Consider the following 19009-nt stretch of genomic DNA (forward strand, 5'->3'; position numbering starts at 1 on the left):
GGTCTTGCATTAAAAGTGAACAGAACTTTGTGAAAAAGGGCTCACGGCTTGTATTCCGTATCCTAGAGGACTTGCAAGGCTAACCATAGCTAACCATTTACAAATTTAATTCTAAAGGCAGCACTTTCTTCTCAGTAATCAAAAGTTAGAACCTGACTGTATGTCGGACCTCCCACACAGTCGTCCAATGTTTAATCAAGTGAACCAACAGATAAGCTTTACAAGGAAGCTCGCACAGAAATGTCCCTGTTCTTTAATTCAGGAGCTTATTACCCGGAGGCTACATACCCCCATATCTCTGATTGAAGTTATCATTTTTTCGGGAAGTTGACATCTACAACAGCTTTCTTGCCGAGTATTGAGCATATTAGTCAATCAACTCAAAGCATAGTTAATAGAGGGGAATGGTTATGAAACCAGACAAATTTCTTTGTTGTAGGTTTTTTGTTCTCTTTTTTGGCCTTGACCGTGCACAAAACACGTACAATAGTTGTTACTCCGTACTGAGGAACTAACCAATAGAAACGTGTTGGTTACGTAATTCATGCATAGTGCATGAGCGCAAAACAAACGATTGTGCACGGTCGTGGTCTCTTAAACCTAAATCTTGGCATCTTTGTTTCCAAACTAGTGCCCTCTTTTAACTATGCTCAGAGTTTCCGTTTACACCACGTCCACATAAATAGAACAAGACGAAAACGTGGAGAAGATCATTCTAAATTTTCCAAAATCGCTCAAAGTGGGGGCCGTTTGAACAGCTCTTCCAACATTGTTGGGGCCACGCACGCACATTACATATGGTCTACATGAATACCATTCTTGACCCAGAAGCCGCTATTCTTTCGATCCGCAGTACCAAGAACAACGACCTCTGGAGGGTTCCGCGAATCATGGACTTCCGGCTCGTCTGCGCAATCTCAGAAATTTGAAACTATTGGTAGCTGTCAACGGTTACCAAAATATACCCCCACAGGACATGCGCGTATTTCAGAACCAGACAGAGGTCATCATTCTTGGTGCTGACCGAAAGAATCGCGGCCTCTAGGGACGAGAATGCATGAATACAGCAACGCTTTCAAAACACGTTGACAACAAGATGGCAGCCGAATTTTGTAAGTTTACAAAGTCTTATGGGTCGTATCCTTCCCATAATACACTGCACGTGCTTACATTGTTGGGAGTTGTCAAGAGGCCATGGCTCGATTGTTCGAAAGCCGATTAACTTAATCCAGGATTAACGTAAACTTTTGTTTCCTTTTTTTTTTCTTTTCGGTGAAAGTTTCCTTTGCTTTTTTTTGTTTTCCAAGGTTGACTTCTTCTATTGTAAAGTTGTGCCAAATATCAGCGTTGAACAGCATTTGGGAGTAGAGAAATAAACTCCTTGGTTAATTTTTAATCTAGGATTAGCGTTAATCGGCTTTTGAACAACCGGTCCCATGCCTAGGAGCGTACAACTTCATTGTATTTGTGGAACGACGTTTAACAGACCCAGTTACATTTACATTGATTTTCCGGCGAAACCACACCATTCCAACTACTCTGAAGTCAACTAATACCCACGGGATTAAGAATGGTCACTCGTGCAAGCCAAATATTATTTAAGAAGGTCGTCTAAAAATAGCTTGATCAGTAAAAATGCCGTTACATAGACATAGTATTGGAGTTGTAGGCCCCTTTGTAAATCGAGTGTCTAATCGGCGAGGGTGGGTGGGTCGTGAGTCGTGGGTCCCTAACCCTAACCCTTTTTTTACCAACGACTGGAAATTCTCGAAACAGACAAGACCTAAGACCTAAGACAAATTTTTCAACGAGCACTGAGTGAGCTAATATATATATATATTTTTAATCTTCAAACAAACACAGCCCTCCACCCACCACCCACGACCCACCCACCCACGCGATTTAGCCTCACCCTTGTAAATCTTACTCTTGGGTGAAGGACTCTTGATAGGAGACAGTTTTTATCGGTTTGAGTTGCTTTGACTAGAGAAAAAAACTCGTTAGATTCCATCTAAAAAATTCTTTTATTTTACAAACATTTCTCGCACGCTACCGATAGTAATACCATTGCAAATACCATTATGTATGGGTAGAAAACTTCATTAAATTCATTTACCTAAATTGAAATCTAATTAACATTCAACACTCCTTCGTAATAACTTACTGTACAAGCCGAAGTCATGTGTAACGAAATTTCATTGAAAATCATTTGAGTCTGCAAAGTGCGTAGTCAAAAATAAGAAATTCAAGGACCCTTGTTGGTTCAACCGCAACAAATATTTTGGCAATTTCCGAGATAGTTAATTGAGGCTAAATGAAGCATGTGTTTCCTATAAAAATTAATTTTTATTTACAAGATAAATAGAATAAATTCCCATCACAAAAAGACTTCACGTTTGCAATCGCCGAGGGCAAGCTTTCCATTTCGTGCAACACGAGTGATCAATCTCCAATCACTCGTTTGCAATATTCTCGAAACGGACAGCTTGCTCGCTTGCCAGAGTCAACTTGGAAATGCTCTCATGGCTTATCTAAGGTATTTCTTCTAAATACAACTTTCTCAGTGCTAAAAGTGCACGATTTTCTTCTCCTAATTACCTAGCGCACTCATCATCACTAACCATCCAAAGTCACCCGACCCCGACCAATTTCCCAAAATCAAATATTTCACTGCAGCCAAAACCTAACTAACCAACCGGGTAAAAATGACGGATGGTTTCCAACTTTACAAACAGACAGTACTTTTCATAATTAAGTGAAGTACGATCGTCCGGGTGAGTGTAGTCCTGAGAAGGACTGTTTGAGATGACATTGACGGACGTTTCGACAAGCCGAGCGGAAGTCATCCTCAGAGTGACTTGACTCAGAGTGACTTCACTCTGAAGATGACTTCCGCTCGGGTTGTCGAAACGTCAGTCAATGTCATCTCAAACATTCCATCTCAGGACTACACTCACCCGGACGAGCGTACTTCACTTAATTATGATATGACTCCTGGGTTCACACGATTTACGACGATTTTTAACTGTACTTTTGTTGACGGAATTGCTGAAAAACAAACGAAAATACCGCTATGGTGCAACAAAGTTTCTATAACACTGACAATAACGTTATTCACTCTTAAAAGAGCTAGTTTCTCATGTCCTCCTCGTTTCCAATACAGACGCGCCCGTATCCAGAGCCACCGAAGCACTAGTCTGTGTAGCCCTTGTCTAGTTTGCGCAGAAAGAAAAAAAAAAACAAAACTAGTCGTTTGAAACCATTATGTAAGGATCCATGTTCCTTCTCCGTTAGCTTGTTTCAACGCCATCTTTCGTTGATTAAAACAACATTCGACTTGGCGATAATTCTTCTTACGGGTCCTAGCGACGAATCATGTTATTCCCAGAGAGCAGCGTAATTTCCATAAAGAACTAGGGAGAGCGGTCCTCCAGCCGCGAAGAGCTTGGTACCCGTTGGGTCGTAGCAGTGTGTGTAGATAGCATTACTACAGCAGGCTTGAGAATGATCCCATAGAAAATCGAACTGGCCCAGATCTCTCTGAAAGGAAGAATCAAATATCATTTAGTTAAAACCAAGTCAACCAGCGATTTCCCCTGAGATATTTGGGGGGGGGGGGGGGTGGGGGGACTTCAGGGAGGTTTGCAGGGGCATTGCCACGTGCTTTGGCTTGAATCACCTTGTTGCTTATTCGCTTGCTTTTCCCTCCCTCCCTCCCTCCCATGTTTTAGGGTAAGTATACACTCCACACAACGGTGTCAGTGATGTGTTGACGGGTGCTGTGGGAGGTGAACTGTGGCTCGGTTGTCTTGCTGCCGAGGAGAGTGCATCTCCTCTACTGCTGCCTTTACGGCACCTACCCTCCAGTAAATTGGCGTAGTGTTTTAAATTGCGTTATGAGTATACTGATACATTGACAGTTAGTTTTGCATTTTGAGCAATCAGTGATTGGCTTCGACGTCTTGCGCAACCTTTTCAGGCAAAACCGAAACAAATGGCGCACGCATGCATTTTACACGCGGCTTGAGCAAGTCAAATATGACTGCGTTGTTTAAGCCAGTTGTAATCGGTGCCGAAATGGTGTTAAGAAACCAAAAGGAAAACCGCTCTGAATTGAGTAATTTCACGACGCATTGGTTTTCTACATCTATATCTATAATCTTAATCCACAAAGGTTTCCCATACACGTAGATTTGTCAGCTCTTTAGTCTACGATAGACTTGTCGAATACATATCAGAACGAAGGAGGGTCATTCCAGGGCGATAATGGCCCCTGAAGCCGCATATTAAAAAGCAGGTTTTGCATTACAAAGATTGGAGTTTGGTTCAGTCAAAATCGCGCCACATTTTTAACCAGATGAAAAAGGCAAAAACAATTGCTCATGCATTATGATTGGATAGTTGACTGGTTGAACTGTCCGCGTCCATTCTGATAGAGAATTTTGGGAGTTTAAGAAAGCACGACGGTACGGCGTATAGTTTGAGCTATTCTAAGTATTTCATGATTATTCCATCTTGTTTATATTAAACAAAATGGGCGAAGTGTCCTATAACTGGATTGGCAACGGACGGATTTAAAGTAAAGAGTGAGACTGAAAGATTCATTGTAATTTGTCCACGTTGTCGTCAAAACCTTAAATTTGGTCATTTCACGTAGTAGTTTTGACGAGTACGAGAGAGAATTGTTCAACTAACTTTGCACATTTTTTTCAGCAAGGGACAACTGCCTAAAGCAAAGGCGTTGAATACTGGTGGATCTAAACAGATAATTTGTATGATAGACAAGCAAGGCTCGCTAAATTGTTTATAAGTCCTACCGAGCATGGCGAAATATTGAAATTATAAAAACCTCAGCCCTACAGCTAGCCTTGCTTTATTATTCTTTGCGTTCTATTCAAAAATTTCACATGAAAAGTCGGTTGCAAAATAGGTCTGGGAAGTTTGATATGTTTTGGATTCTGTAACACTTACCATCCAGCCTTTTCCTGACCGATAACAGATCATTTCATTGGTGGACCTGTGTTTCAAGAAGCCGCCAGTTCTCAAATCAAAGAAAAACAGGGAACCCAGGCCAGTTCCAACAGTCAATAACAAGTTTCGGAAACTTAAGGAACGAACGCCCGCACCAGGATCGTTCGAATTGATGCTTGCCACAGGTTTGTTACTTCTTACGTCGAACAGTGAAACTTGTGACTGCGAACCGACAGCATATAACATGCTATCGTTTTCCAAGGCAAGACAAACTGTTTCCTCTGCATATTTTAAAGTCAGGGTACTTTTCTACAAAGGGAACAAAAACACAAGCGTGGTTGTGACTAAATAATGAAAAACTGCAGTGCTTTTAAGTTGAACAAGATTCAAAGGGAGATGAAGAAAACCCATGTTCGGAATACTTGAGTAATGATATAAAGGACTTAACTGGGGTAGCTGTAACCTGCAAACAGGCTCTCTTTTAGTTTCGTACTGTACATACATCGAAGAAGTCTACGAAATAATCACTGCAATCAAAATATGTCGCAAAGAAGCTTTCAAATGTGGTCGGAAACTGACTTCGGATATTCTCTTCGCATGTAAAAGGAAAAGGCAACCACGGTCCATGACTAGCGGCTATTAAGCCTCTTGGCCGTTCGCAATTTTCAGCCGAAACTTGTTCAGTTTCTGTTCTTCGGTGGGATTTCAACATTATAATCTGGCTTATCGAAACACAATGTCAACGGAAACCATTTCCAACTCCACCGCGGAATTTTAATTACCGAGGGTTTATCTCGGTGGACTTTTCCGCGGGAACTTTAGAGCCTAAGGTCGTAAATTTCCCTAGGCAGAAAATCGGCCTACGGCGAGAATATCGAGGGAAAGTCGCGACAGGGTGACGCGGTGAAGGGGTCAATACATTCAGGCGGTACTGTACTCTGGAGTTGGCTAAACAAAATTAGTAAAATCCAACTAGTGGTCTATTATCAATGCTGCGTTCTGATTGGTTGAGCTACTAGTAGGCTATTTGTTATAGCCCACTAGTAGCGAAAAGCGCCGGCTTTGAAAACCAAAACAACAATTAAAGTCTAGCTTTAACTAGCGAAAGATGTTTTGTCTCGATATTAACTAGTTGGATTTTACTAAATCAATTATTCCTCTCGCCCTCATGGCCTCTGAGTCAATAGCCCATTCGGCCTTCGGCCTCATGGGCTATTGACTCAGAGCCCATTCGGGCTCGAGGAATAATTGTTAAATAGTACGAGCGACCCCAAAAATGTGCCTGATCGCAGATTAGGCTAGCTGGAGCAAAGGCGTTTTTTCTGCATAACATAGAGTGGAATTCAAATTAATTCCTGCCTTTAGAAATGGCGATAGTGAAAACACATTACAACTGAAAGCTTTTGTACTTTTAGTTAATTAGTGAGCGACTTTGGACATCTATGACTTAGACATTCCTCTGATAGGTACAGCTTCTATGAGTGGACAACTGTTTGCTTTCATTGTACTGTTGAAGCTTTCGATGTTGCAGCTTTATTTACAATTTTACATTTGAAGTAAACGTTTACAATTTTCCTTGCCCATGTATAATTAACTCTCTACTTTCTCCATCCACATAAAATGTGAGCAAAAGCCCTGAAACACACTTACCGGTTGGCATGTTTTCATGTCCCACAGATGCACGTAACCCAGTGCGGACAGAGAAACAAGAGTCTGAAAGAAAGGAAGGTTCCTTATAGAAAAAGTGCGAGCAGAAACAGAACAGTATACGTAATTTAAAAGGCCTTGATCGAAAACTTAGTAATTTACACTACCCGTAAATACACCAAAACCTAGCCCCCCCCCCCCACCCCCCCCACTTTTAAACGTACTCCGCGGCCCCTTAAAAAGACGGCCCGACGTTTTTCAAATTTATGGCAAAACTGAAACACCTAAAATAACGTGACATAGTCCCTCTAAAGGTCAACATAGCCTAATAATTGCAAAAGGATGATTTCCACTCAAATCCAGCTATTCCCACCAACGCAATTTACCTTCAGTGGTACTGAATTCAAAATTTTGAGCTTTGATTTTTATCCACAGGCCGTTTACTTTAAGTGCACATTTTGGATTTTACGGTCCGCCATTACTCACGTTCAAAACTGACGGATTGGACCTCAGAGGGTTGGATCCGGGGAGAAGTGTGAATGCAGCTTATTATATATGCAAAACGCGAGTTTAAAAGTCAGAAAGCCCAAAACCCTCGTGCTGCATATTAATTCTGTGGCGTACACACACATTGCATTCTTAAAGTACTGAGCCTTTGACGTCACTTTCTCCTCGATCCAGCTCTCTCAAGATCATAAAGTTAGTAACGCATGGCCGACCATTTAATTGGAAAATTCCAGTCAAAATAAACAGGTGTCTTTTTGGTCGCTTAGTGTTTAGTTAACATAGTTTTCACAGGGACACTAACTAAACACTAAGGGGCCAAAGTTTTAAGCCTTAATTTAAAAAGACACCTGTTTATTATGACTAGAATTTTCCTATTAATTTTAATGGTCTGCCATTACTAACTTTAAAATCTTGTTGAGAGCTGGATTGACGAGAAACTGACTCAAAAGACTCAAAAGACTCACTAGTTTAAGAATGCAATGCATGTGCACGCGACTGAATTACCGTATTTACCCGTGTATAAGTCGACCTTTTATGGCCTCAAAAGAAGCTCCAAAAATCGCCCTCGACTTATACGTGGGTCAAAGATTTAGAGCCAAGTTCCAGCTAAATAATTTATTCAAAATTAACATAATAATGTTGTCTTGGGCATAACGAACGCAGTGGATGAAAGACTTCAAATGGCTGACAAAGACTTCAAAATGAATGTAAGCAATTCCAGTTGAAATGAAAAAGGATTTGTCCAACTCCAGCATAGGATTTTCAGGCTTTCAGGCATTAAAATAGTGTTTTACATATAAAATAAACTGCATTTACATGCTGACATTTCAAGCTAGGGAGTAAATGATGTCGCTTTCTCCAGATCAACCCTCTGAGGTCCAATCGGTCAGTTTTGCACGTGAGTAATGGCGCACCATGAAATCCAAAACTTACTCCCTAAGTAAACGGCCTTGGATAAAAATCAAAGCTCAAAATTTTGCCAGTCAGTGTTAAGTTAACACACTTTCAGAATCTGAAGAAAAAAATAGCAGAGCCTTTCTTTTGCTTGCTCGATTTGGCAATCTCAAGATGGTTGTTTCTGCTTGATTAAAGTACTATGGTATAACATGTGAATAACGGACATTGACTTTTTTCATTTATTTTTAACATGACCTTGGGAGGATGAAAGACACACAGCAAGTGCTGGAATGCAGTTCTGTACCTGAGAATTTCTTTCATACACCAAGTCCCTTATCTTGTCTTTTCCTCTTTCCTGATCTAATGTACTGTAGAGGCTGTTAGCAGGTGATTTTATACACAGACTTAATTCATTGTCATCCATCAATCTAACAGGATCCTGGACACACCATAATGAAATGCTACCATCCCTTGAGCCTAAAGAAAAAAAAGTCTGTTGGCCCTGTGAGCACATGTGCTAGGCAGTAGTTTATCTGATGGATAGATGGACGTCACTGTCAGGCTATGAAACCCTTCCACTGGTCTTAGCTGATCAAATTAAAAAGTCTCAAAAGACAATATGGAGCTTAAGGTCTATGATGCTGTCATCAACGAGAACACCATGAAACAATCATAATATTGCACGTGCGGTATGCATTTCAGCACACATTTATCCGGTAGTCTGCACAACAACGTGAGCATACTTATGTGAAGCTTTCATTCTCTATTTTTACTCTAAAACAGCTCATACAATTTATTTTTAGGATACTTCCCCCACATTGTACGACGTCACTGAACGAGGCAGAGTAATCAGGAAAGAAGTACGAAAGTGCAAACTGATGAAGATATAGCTTGAGGTGACGTTTTCGTCAATGTTGCTGTCATGGATCTTAAAGTTCCTAATACAGCTCTAACAACAGCAATAGTAATGAACTTTATTTAAATGTCAACTCTTCTAGTGTTGGGCCACTGATAACTGGGGAACCTGACCATCAAAATCAAATCAAATTAAGGACAGGGGAAAACTGGAGTTCCCAGTGAAAAACCTCTCAGAACAGAGTAAAGAACCAACTTATGATGCCAATACCAGGAATCAAATCTTGGCTACATTGGTGAAAGACGACTTCTCTCACTTCTGCCCCAGAGATGAGCAAATTATGATTAATTTAATTTCCTCGTCTAAACTAGCGGTACAAAATATATTGATGTTCCCAATAAGAATACGTTTATTGATCACCAACTTCAAACTTGCTTACATATAAAAAAATAAAGCCCGGGCTGAATGAAGCAACATCATTTGCTGTCTATTACAATGGAGTGTTAGCATCACGTGATGCTGAGCCAAGTTCTTGTCTAGAACAAATGTTGGCCATCATTAATGGTGAGATTAACTGCAGGTCTGACATTGCCATTTAAGATAAGTTGCCAACAATGTACCAACCCATAACCCTGGGTATAAGAGTAAATTACCTGTGGCAAGATGAAAATTGTCAATCCATTCAACTGAAAACACCCAATCTGTATGTCCCTTTTGAAAATGAACACAATAAATAATAAGTATTGTTAATTTTGTTGTAATTAATAATCATTTTCTGCATCATACATTTATACACAAGAATCTCATTCTTAGTAATGGTAATGAATTGATATAGCACATTTTCTATTGACATATTCAAATGCGCTTTAAAAGCAAGTGATCTATGGGTGAGCTCGGACATCAGCATATATAGGCGCTGCTGGCAGCCGCTATCAGTCCATTAGCAATCTCACGCAGCACATGAATGAAAGAAATGAGGCCTGACCACAACACCGGGAGCTCCATGCCCTACTCTTTACAAATAGTGTGTGGGCTCTTTTACGTCCCACTGGGTTGTGAACGTTGAAGGGTTGTGAGATGGGGCCTACGGTTTATAGTCCTTATCCGAAAAGACTTGAAAGTCTTAACCATTTGCGGGTGTAATTACAAAGGCAGCACTTTCTCCTTGGTTATTTTTAAGACCCTGAGTGTTGGTCCAGCGGAAGTCGAACTCACAACCTCCCGCATGGCAGCCCGATTCTTATTAACCAACTGAGCCACCGGTGCACGGTGGGAGATTTTTATGGGGTAAGCAACGGCTCAAGGCTTGTCACACATATACAGATTTCCCACTTGCATTGTGTCAATCACTTATCACAGGATTTAAGGGCAACTGCAAAAATATCATGAGCAGACTGTGCTTCAAGTGGAATCCATTCATTTTATTTTGATCTTTGGTTTTGTAACAGCATTAGCAGATCCTTGATAAAGACTCTATAGAGCTAGAACCACCGAAGAAGGGAAAAAACTGAGAGGTAGCTAAGTGAGGCCGAGACTCTACCAGGGTAAATTCCCACAAGTGGCATGGCCTAAAAAGTAGTAACAGCACTTAATTAACTAATTAATTAAAATGAAATCACGACAAACAACATACTTTCTTTAAATTTCCGACAGCAATGTGAAACACTGACAAAGCAACGACACAAGACCTTTTAAAATTCAGACAAGCGACACGGGACCCAACCCCACTTCCCTGACAGGGTCTCCAGGCCAGCTCTAGCCACTCATGCAAAAATGGAGGAGCAAGGTTATAAAATACTAGGAAATGACTGAATTGTTAGAGCAATCAATCCACTGACAAGAAATGAAATATATTTATGGCACAACGAGATATTAATGTTGTATTTAATTTTTGGTCTTTCTGAACCTGAAGTCTCCAAACTTGAAAAAACTGGCCAGTTTTTTCAAGTTTCAAGCCACTTTCACCCTCCCCATCCCTGGCCACAAACAACAAAGAAAAGCTTCAGTGCACTTCGATAGTCATTGGCAACAAAACTACAGCATTATTTTCTGGTTTTCCTTGATGCAAGGGCATCTTTACATGTAAGTGTTTTGATATTTGACTAAGATACCATGACACTGCCTCTCCGCCTTGAAGAGCAAGGGGAGACACTCTGTGATGTATATCAAAATTATCACACATGTAATTAGCAAAACTGACAACTGACTCACCTCTCCAACACATACTGGATCAAAAGTGGGCAACCTGTACACTGCTAAATGATTTGGATTCTGGCCACTGGTGGCCAATAGTTTACTTTCAGGGTTTATCTTTATGCTATGTATCCCACAATTTACTTCAGGCATTTCACTCGATGGACTTCCCTCCAACACTGGCAGGGACAGTTTCCAGCCCGACATCATGTCCACCACAAAAAGCTAAGAAAATAAATTGAATCACAGCTGGTTGACCAGGGTGCATTCAGTGTTGGTTACACCAAAGATGCTTGGTGTGGGTTTTAAAATTTTGCAGTTCACTGGCGTGTAATGAGAGAGTTTGGTGTATAGCAACAGGTGATGGAAGCAAAAAAGATGATTTGTAAATGTTCTCTTAAAAGTACATTTAATTTCCATCCAGCAGCAAGAGACTGGTGGCATTGTTAGCCGCTCAACTCACAGTTGGTGTGGAATTTTAGAACCCTTGCCATATCTTTGGCGAGGAGGTTATACGGAATGCATCCTGGCTGGTTGATGCTACGCCATAAGGTCCTATCATAGAAGGAAATCAAACCAAGGGAATAGACCTTTTAGGACAGTCCTTTGACAGGTGACAACCCTTCTGGGTCAAGTTAGGTCTCAAATAATTATCACGCCGGAATAATATGTGGTACAAAATTCAGTAAACAATTACAAAACAATATGAATAATTATGAATGAAATGTCCAATTTATTCCAAAGGACAAGGACAAGGCTCATCTTGTGCTCCTAAAAGTAAAACTTTTATTGAACGCTAACTTTCTATTTTTGGACAATCTGTCATTCTTCATTGTCCTCAAATAGAATTAATCAATTAACAACATATAACAAAAATAACTACAACAAGAAATCTGATGGAATACAACATAGACTAGGCTTTTTTTGTCGTTCTGTGATAATTCATTGAAACAAAGAATTTAACACTTGATGATTAAATGATTATTTCCTGTTCTACAAGACTGCATGAACATTTCTTACCTGGTTGGATTTTGTCCCGCAAACGACCTTCTTTTCATCCAGCCATTGCGAGGCGAATACTTTATCGGTTCTTCCCAATGAAATTTCCCTTTCTTTGAACAAGGAAGGTAGATGTCTTGATGTCAGATCATTTACAACAGAATCTTCCAGCTGCAACGTATCGTTTGTTAACCGCAGCTGACGACTTCTCACGTGTTTGAACAAAGACATCATAATATATAGAAAGGTTTTATCAGCGATCGATCGTCTCTAAGAAATTTTCTAACTGTCTTTCATGGAAGAATCCTCTCTTTCAGAGAGGCTTATTAGAGTTGCAGGACAAATATGCAGAGGAGATAACGTCGTTGACATAGGCATGTCGTCAAGTTTAACGCTCTTGAATGAAAAAGTAATCTTCAAATTATCGCAGGCCAATCCAAGGGTAATACAGTGAATCGACAAACAAAAATGCTTGCTGTCTCGATGCTACTCATAAAACTCTACCATGACGCTTCTTTTTCGGGGTTCGGCGTACTCCAAACGGAACAGTTGAAAAAGAATATCGATAGATCTCAAACGAACGCAACAATTTAAGCTGGAAAGTAAAATGTAAACACGTCAGTTAGCCAACGCCAGAGAGAACGTTGACGAAATTGTCTTGAGAAGAAACGCAGAGTAAAAAAACAACCTTGCTCACGCGATTGAAGATCACCTTGCAAAAAGCTGGAAAATTGGCAAATAACTAGAAAAATATTACAAAACGAAAACACAGGAAAAATTGCTGTCTTCGCTTGCAAAATATGCGCAAGACTTCCTAGCGCACACTTTTCTCATTGGCTCTCTCCAGTCTTTCACATCTTCTGACGTTGGCGCGAGAGGAACAACTTCCGCTCGTAAAATACAACAACAGTCTAGCACAATCAATTGAGTTAAAGCAGCCATGTCTATAATTTTCTTCTTCGTATCTTATTTCTCTGTTTCTGTATTTGCGCGATAGTTGTTAGCTGAGAAGGAAAGAAACTACGAAACTAAATTCGAGCCAAAATCCAATCATATCATGTCATACATCTTTATTTACCCTCGGACACCATTTGCAGATGTAATTACAAAGGCAGCACTTGTTGGTCCGGCCGGAGTCGAACTCACAACCTCCCGCATGGCAGCCCGATTCTTATTAACCAACTGAGCCACCGGTGCACGGTGGCTTTTTTGCAAAACACAAGTTTTTCCCCGTTTTTAACGTTTGCCATAAATGTGGCTCTAAATCTCTATGATATGGAGTGAAGCAACAACAATTGTATCGTAAACGAAAATGTGGCCTCTAAATATAAATTCGCGCTAACGGTGCTTTGCCGATTTTTCCATCTCTTTCACATTGTACAATATGGGCCGGGGGGGGGGGGGGGTACTCGATATATCCCTGGTTGGGGAGGCGCGGCGCGGCCCCTCATACCCTGTCCCTGTTTAAGACAAATATCGCTGATTTTCTTACCCATTTTAAGACAGAATTCCGATTTTTGATTCCCTGTTTAAGACTTTTAACCCATTTTAAGGCAAAAATTGATAAATCGATACCCTGATTAAGACAAAAATTGATAAATCGATACCCTGATTAAGACAAAAAATGATAAATTCGATACCCTGTTCAAGACAAAAATCCCGAAAACATACCCTGGCTGGCCGCACGTCCCCATTAAGCCCTTGTAAGGGAGTACCCCCCCCCCCCGGGAATATGGGCCAAATACTGTGGAATTGCACTGGTTTTCATCAAGACTTTTCATGTATTGGTACACCAAACACCAAGATTGAAAAGGAAGGATTCACTTAAATTTAGTCATTTCCCGTAAGCAGAGCGCGGAAAAAAATGCACTGAGATGCTTGCATGCTGCGTGCAACAAGATTATTTTTTTCTCATTATTTATTTATTTATTTATTTATTTATTGATAGATTGATAGATTGATAGATTGATTTTTGGTGCAAGAATTGTAACATAGGATGATCTGTAAACAACAGTGGAAACAATAAATAATATGTAAAATATGATATGGAATATTGAAACAATAAATCATATAACATAATATTTCAACAAAGATTCACCACTGCAATAGTAACTTCGTTCTCTAGATTCAAAGTACGAACACTGGAAGAACGAACCTCCAAGGGGAGGGAATTCCGCTTGTGTATAATTCGATTAAAAGAACGAACAATTGTCCGAGCATAGTTCGTTCTTATAGAAAGTCCATCGACATGCCCGTAGGGAGAAACGATCATTTTCTGAATGAAAAGTCACATTCAAAACTTTATAAAAGAAAGGCACCGATAACTTTTAAATTTAAAATATTTAAAGTTTAAATTTTTGGATTGCTTTCGATTAGGAAATCCGGATTTAGATCTTAAAATCCGGATCTTCGGATTTCCAATCGAACACAAAACCGTCAACGGATTTGGCAACGGATTGGATTTCCAATTAGTAAATCTGCGACAAAATCCGTTTTCAGATTTTGTGTTCGATTGGAAATCCGAAGATCCAGATTTTAATATGTAACTGCCGGATTTCCCAATCGAACGCACCCTGAGCAAATAACAAGATTTGCTGGATTTCGTCCCTCTAAGATGGCGTCCGAAAATTCGCGTAGGAAACAGACCAACCTTCACGTGATACACAGGTACTTATCCCGTTGTACGGGAACGCAAAATTGTACTTGTAGAAGATAGCGTGATCTTTACGTTCTCTAGTATTATTCCCGGGTATTATTTTTATCTTTGCGTAGCACTTGGCATGCTATTTGCAGAATGATGAAAGCAGCCATGGGCGAGGACCTCGATTGCAATTTCTATTATCATTTTACTTTCTTCAAGTAAAGAAAAACAAAAGGAAGGTGTCAGGTTTGACCACAAAAAATCTTGATCATAAATGTCACATATCTAATTTCCTCTCTGGCATTTCGCGTTTCCTGTCAGTTGAAATGACATCTGGGCGAATTCAATCGGTGAAGCTTTTGCAATTTGCGCCTTCAAGACTGGAAGTATAAGTCCCGTCACTAAGCTCTGTGTAACTCTGAGCTGTAACTCTTAATTTACATCTTTCTGATATCAACGCCTGCGTTTTGTAGTTTCCGAGAGCTCACTTGTGTGATTCAAGACGGCACTTGTACTTGACGTCACATATTACACTTGGGAAACGTTTGACCGCTCCAAGAAGCGCATACAGCAGAATTCACTGGTGCGGCAAAATCAGAGCCATCATTTTTTACCACGATGGAATCTTTCTTGTTTATGACTTTGTTGTGGGTGATTACATGGCGGTCATCTAATGGACAGCAGTTCAACTCTAGTGAAGGTGACGTACAAACCATCCCAAGAACACAATACCCATTACTGACTGGGTGAGTCTATGTTTGCAATACGATAGACGGTGTTTTTGTTGAATGCGAAAAAAGGAAATTGCTGTCCAAGTGGACTTGTATATTCATGGTTGAAGGCAATTTTAATCACATTCTATCTTCGGTGTGGAATCGTTAGCTTGTTTCCATTTTTGTATTATTCATCAAAACATCGATTTGTGTTACTCTGCTAGTAGGTTTCTGAAAATAGTTTCAAAACCTGTCGTTATACGTTTGTATGTATTCCTTTCTTTTGCATTTGAGCTGTGCCCGTAGTCGAGTCAATGTATTCTTTGAATAATCAATCCAGCCCATATCAAAGCATGATTTCTTGCCAGATATCGCCCCCATGCGAAATCGTTAATTGATACCACAAATCGAACTGTCAGATGATTTCTTCACTAATAGCGTTGTATCAATGATGTGAATTTGATTAGCACTATTTAATTATTTCGATTTCCCAGGCCGAATCTTTGTGGTGGCAGAATTAACCCTCATTGTTGCCCTGGTTGGCGCCGGAGTTCCTCTGTTGGCTTGTGCATCGTTCGTAAGTAATGTTCAACTTAGCATAGACTATTCACACGTCTTGGGCAAAGAGCTGACCCCCCCTTCTATTTGGGTAATGCCCAACCTTTGCCAAGAGTTCCTTTAGGGAGTGAGCGCTAATCCAGTTTCTGACAAAAATGTGTTTTGAATTTAAACATTGATGAACTTGTGAACCCTTTCACAGACAATATTTAAACTTTTGGCAGGGAACGGCTAACAACGACTGATATAAAAAGGTCATAAAAGAAACCGTAAATTGCAAACAGCTAGCAGACGGACGTTTGCTGTTCGTCGTATAAAGCTCGATGGTAAATCTCTCAAATAGTCTTTTAAATGGCGCGTCTGTGGCGATAGGCTTACAAGAGTTCTACTTTATTTCCCTTAAAAATTCGAGCCATTAAATACTGAAGTGATTCTGCTTGGATAAATTTAACGGCTGTATGGACGAAGACTAGACGAATCTTCATTTTTTAGGAATAATTAAGTTCTTAATTTTGGCTGCGAAACAACGGAGGAATTTTTTCCTCTGTCCTTATCGCGAGTTGACTATCTTAGGACGCATCTTTCGCAAAAGACCTCGATTATTTTTTCAAATATATCCCAGAAATGCGGCCGGTTGACCTTTGGTCATCCTTTTTCCGTTTTGACTCCCAGGAAAGAGAGAAATAATTATTTCTTTGTCTTAGATTGGCTTAACAAAAGTGCAAATTAAATTAGCGCCATCAACTTAGTTTTTATTATAACTTCATCCAGTAGCCCTGGAGGTCAAGTGTTGTAAAAGAGGAAAAATAAATTGGCCTTGTCGCAATAAGAGACGCGCGTTTATTAATAGGGAAATAATAGGGGTGGGGGTGGGGGTGGGGGGAGGGGGGTTGATGCTAGAAAAACAAAAACAAAAAAAGTGACAAAGGATAAGTCACTTTATTTAACGGCAAAAACCGTGTGCTACAAATAAAGGAAGAGGAAAAAAAAATTTCATGTACAAGAATAATTGTGTTGTTCAGTGTTTTTCATCAATGCAACCTCTGTGCACAAGGTCAAACAGCAAACTCCTAGGTTTTGTGGATATCACAAATTAATGCCACCGCCTCTCATTCTCTCCATTGGATGAGATGTTGCCTATCAAGAGAGAGGGGTTCCTACTCAGTTTTAATAGGCAAAGCGCGCTTCTGGTCACTTCTTCAAAACATAACTATTTTCTAATAAATGGGTAGTGACAATGCTGAAAATAAAATATCGAAAAATGGTTTTATTCGAGTAAAAACCCCAAAGGATTGAAATTAGAAACTAACCGCAGATTACAGCGTGCCCGGTTGTCACATTTAATTTATGATAGCTACAGTAGCCAACTGGTTCTCGATTTAGTGCAAGGAAAATCCTAAACACCGAACTAAGAAAAAGCAACAACAACAACAACAACAACAATAACAAAATAATTTGTTGTAATTCAATTATCAGAAATGGTTCTTCGATAAAACTGTACCGTACAATGTTTTTTAACTGAAAAAAAAACATAGCAGAGGCTTTCCACTACCTGAAAATACTGCTAAACAAATGATAAAGAAAATTATCGTGCAATCTGGAAGTACCCACCACATTTCTTTCTAATCGCCCCCCCCCCCCCAACCCCCAATAAATTAGAAGCCCCTTAAATTTGAAGGGTATATCGCGGAGGAGAAACGAGAACAACCTTGTTTCCATGGCAACAATTAGAGTGTCATGGTCTGTCATACACAGCCATTCCAGATAAAACCCGAGCAACATTAATGCGCTAATTGTCTGTTTTGTTATACCACGACATAGCTATGTGCCAGTACGGATGTGGGACTGGAAAGTGTTTCAGTCCTGGAGTCTGTCGGTGTCCAAATGGTGCCTTCAGTCCTTCGTGCAGTGGTGTCCAGGTGGAAGGTATGTAGATTCTGTACGGCCGGCTCTATTTGCGCCGCTAACTTGGATCCGAAGAGGGCAATAAGAATCCGAGTTCAAGAAATGATGACGGCGGCCGCGGTAAAATAAGAGCAACAAAAACGCCCAACTTGTCTTGCAACATAAGCGACGTTGCGCGTTTTACATCGTGTTGCAGAAAGTAGAAATCTGTTCTACTTTCTACAACACGCTGCAGCAACTTTGCAACACAATTTTTTTGTTGCGAGACAGGTTGCTCGTGGGATGTAAGACGCGCAACATCGCTTTTCGACTAGTTTCGCAGCAATGTTGCGAGACAAATTGAACGTTTTTGTTTTCAAGACGTTGTTATGCAGAGTACAGCAATAAAATGCGTGCCGGAAGTGCAGCACGATTCTTTTTCCTCTTTTAATCAATGATATTATTGTTTTGTACCCTTGTCGTTGCCGTAAGCCGTAGTCATTAGGGAGTTTAAGCAAAGACGACGGCTACGACTACGACAACGCCACAAAGCAATAATATCATTGGTTAAAAGAGCATAAATAATCGTGCTGCACGTGCAGCACGGATTTTAGCAAGTATCATAACGGTCCTCTGCACAACGACGACGTGAAATCACCAAATTTGAAGTTTTGACGACAACGTGAGCATGCAACAGAGAATCCTTCATTCTCTATTTTAACTCTGAAAACGCTCGTACCAATTTATTTTTAGGATACTTTGCCCACATCGTAGGACGTGAAAGAGACTGAATAATCGCGAAAGACTTATGATAAGGGAGAGTTATATTTTGAGGTGACGTTTTCGTCGACCGTTGCCGTTGTAGATCTTAAATTCCCTAGTTTAAGCAAAGACGACGGCTACGGCAACGACAACGTCACAAAGCAAGAATATCATTGGTTAAAAAAGGAAAAATAATCGTGCTGCACGTGCAACACGAATTTCCGTGCATTTTTTCCCCGTTTTCCACAAAAAAACGAGATAAACTAAGAATAAAGCCGGGATTCGAGCCAGGATTCGAGCCAGGATTCGAGCCAGGATCCGAGCTAGGATCCGAGCCAGGATCCGAGCCAGGATCCAAGCCAGGATTCGAGCCAGGATCCG

The 19009-nt window shown here is 40.3% G+C and overlaps 3 protein-coding genes across 5 annotated transcripts in view; 1 reads left to right on the plus strand and 2 right to left on the minus strand.

Annotated features, from left to right (window-relative positions):
• The window catches only part of LOC138032703 (small ribosomal subunit protein eS17-like), a 4544-nt gene extending 4250 nt beyond the window's left edge, over positions 1-294 (minus strand). Inside the window, exon 1 of the mRNA XM_068880408.1 lies at positions 289-294. Coding sequence (XP_068736509.1) covers positions 289-294 — 6 coding nt within the window. The remainder of the gene's footprint in view (positions 1-288) is intronic.
• A 1717-nt stretch (positions 295-2011) lies between these two features.
• Positions 2012-12876, minus strand: LOC138038468 (DDB1- and CUL4-associated factor 12-like). Of its 2 annotated transcripts, XM_068884339.1 has the most exons (8): positions 12759-12876; positions 12092-12665; positions 11090-11296; positions 9532-9589; positions 8327-8499; positions 6622-6684; positions 4972-5280; positions 2012-3540 (listed from the first exon to the last, which is right to left on the minus strand). In XM_068884339.1, exons 2-8 carry the CDS (start codon positions 12302-12304, stop codon positions 3379-3381), a joined length of 1185 nt encoding a protein of 394 aa, XP_068740440.1. In that variant the 5' UTR covers positions 12305-12665; positions 12759-12876; the 3' UTR covers positions 2012-3378. The 2 variants fall into 2 exon arrangements, with proteins under 2 accessions (XP_068740440.1, XP_068740439.1); XM_068884338.1 differs by having other exon boundaries at positions 12092-12846.
• Positions 12877-14033: 1157 nt separating this feature from the next.
• Positions 14034-19009, plus strand: part of LOC138038488 (fibrillin-2-like) — a 79388-nt gene continuing 74412 nt past the window's right edge. Inside the window, exons 1-4 of one of the 2 annotated variants that reach the window (XM_068884365.1) lie at positions 14034-14737; positions 15185-15457; positions 15919-16001; positions 17804-17908. In XM_068884365.1, coding sequence (XP_068740466.1) covers positions 15330-15457; positions 15919-16001; positions 17804-17908 — 316 coding nt within the window. In that variant the 5' untranslated portion in view covers positions 14034-14737; positions 15185-15329. Of the gene's footprint in view, positions 14738-14898; positions 15458-15918; positions 16002-17803; positions 17909-19009 lie in introns of those variants that run through there. The other variant, XM_068884364.1, reaches the window with a different exon arrangement.

This window comes from Montipora capricornis, chromosome 2 (assembly GCF_036669925.1).
Source record: "Montipora capricornis isolate CH-2021 chromosome 2, ASM3666992v2, whole genome shotgun sequence".
In the NCBI taxonomy this organism is placed as follows: domain Eukaryota; kingdom Metazoa; phylum Cnidaria; class Anthozoa; order Scleractinia; family Acroporidae; genus Montipora; species Montipora capricornis.

Excerpts from the sequence above, each read along its gene's own strand:
- LOC138038468 (XM_068884339.1), bottom strand. The coding sequence starts at position 12,304 with ATGATGTCTTTGTTCAAACACGTGAGAAGTCGTCAGCTGCGGTTAACA. Across the intron at positions 11,297-12,091 it reads GCGGGACAAAATCCAACCAG|CTTTTTGTGGTGGACATGAT; the intron begins GTAAGAAATGTT and ends TTATTTTCTTAG. Across the intron at positions 6,685-8,326 it reads TGTATGAAAGAAATTCTCAG|ACTCTTGTTTCTCTGTCCGC; the intron begins GTACAGAACTGC and ends CCTTTCTTTCAG.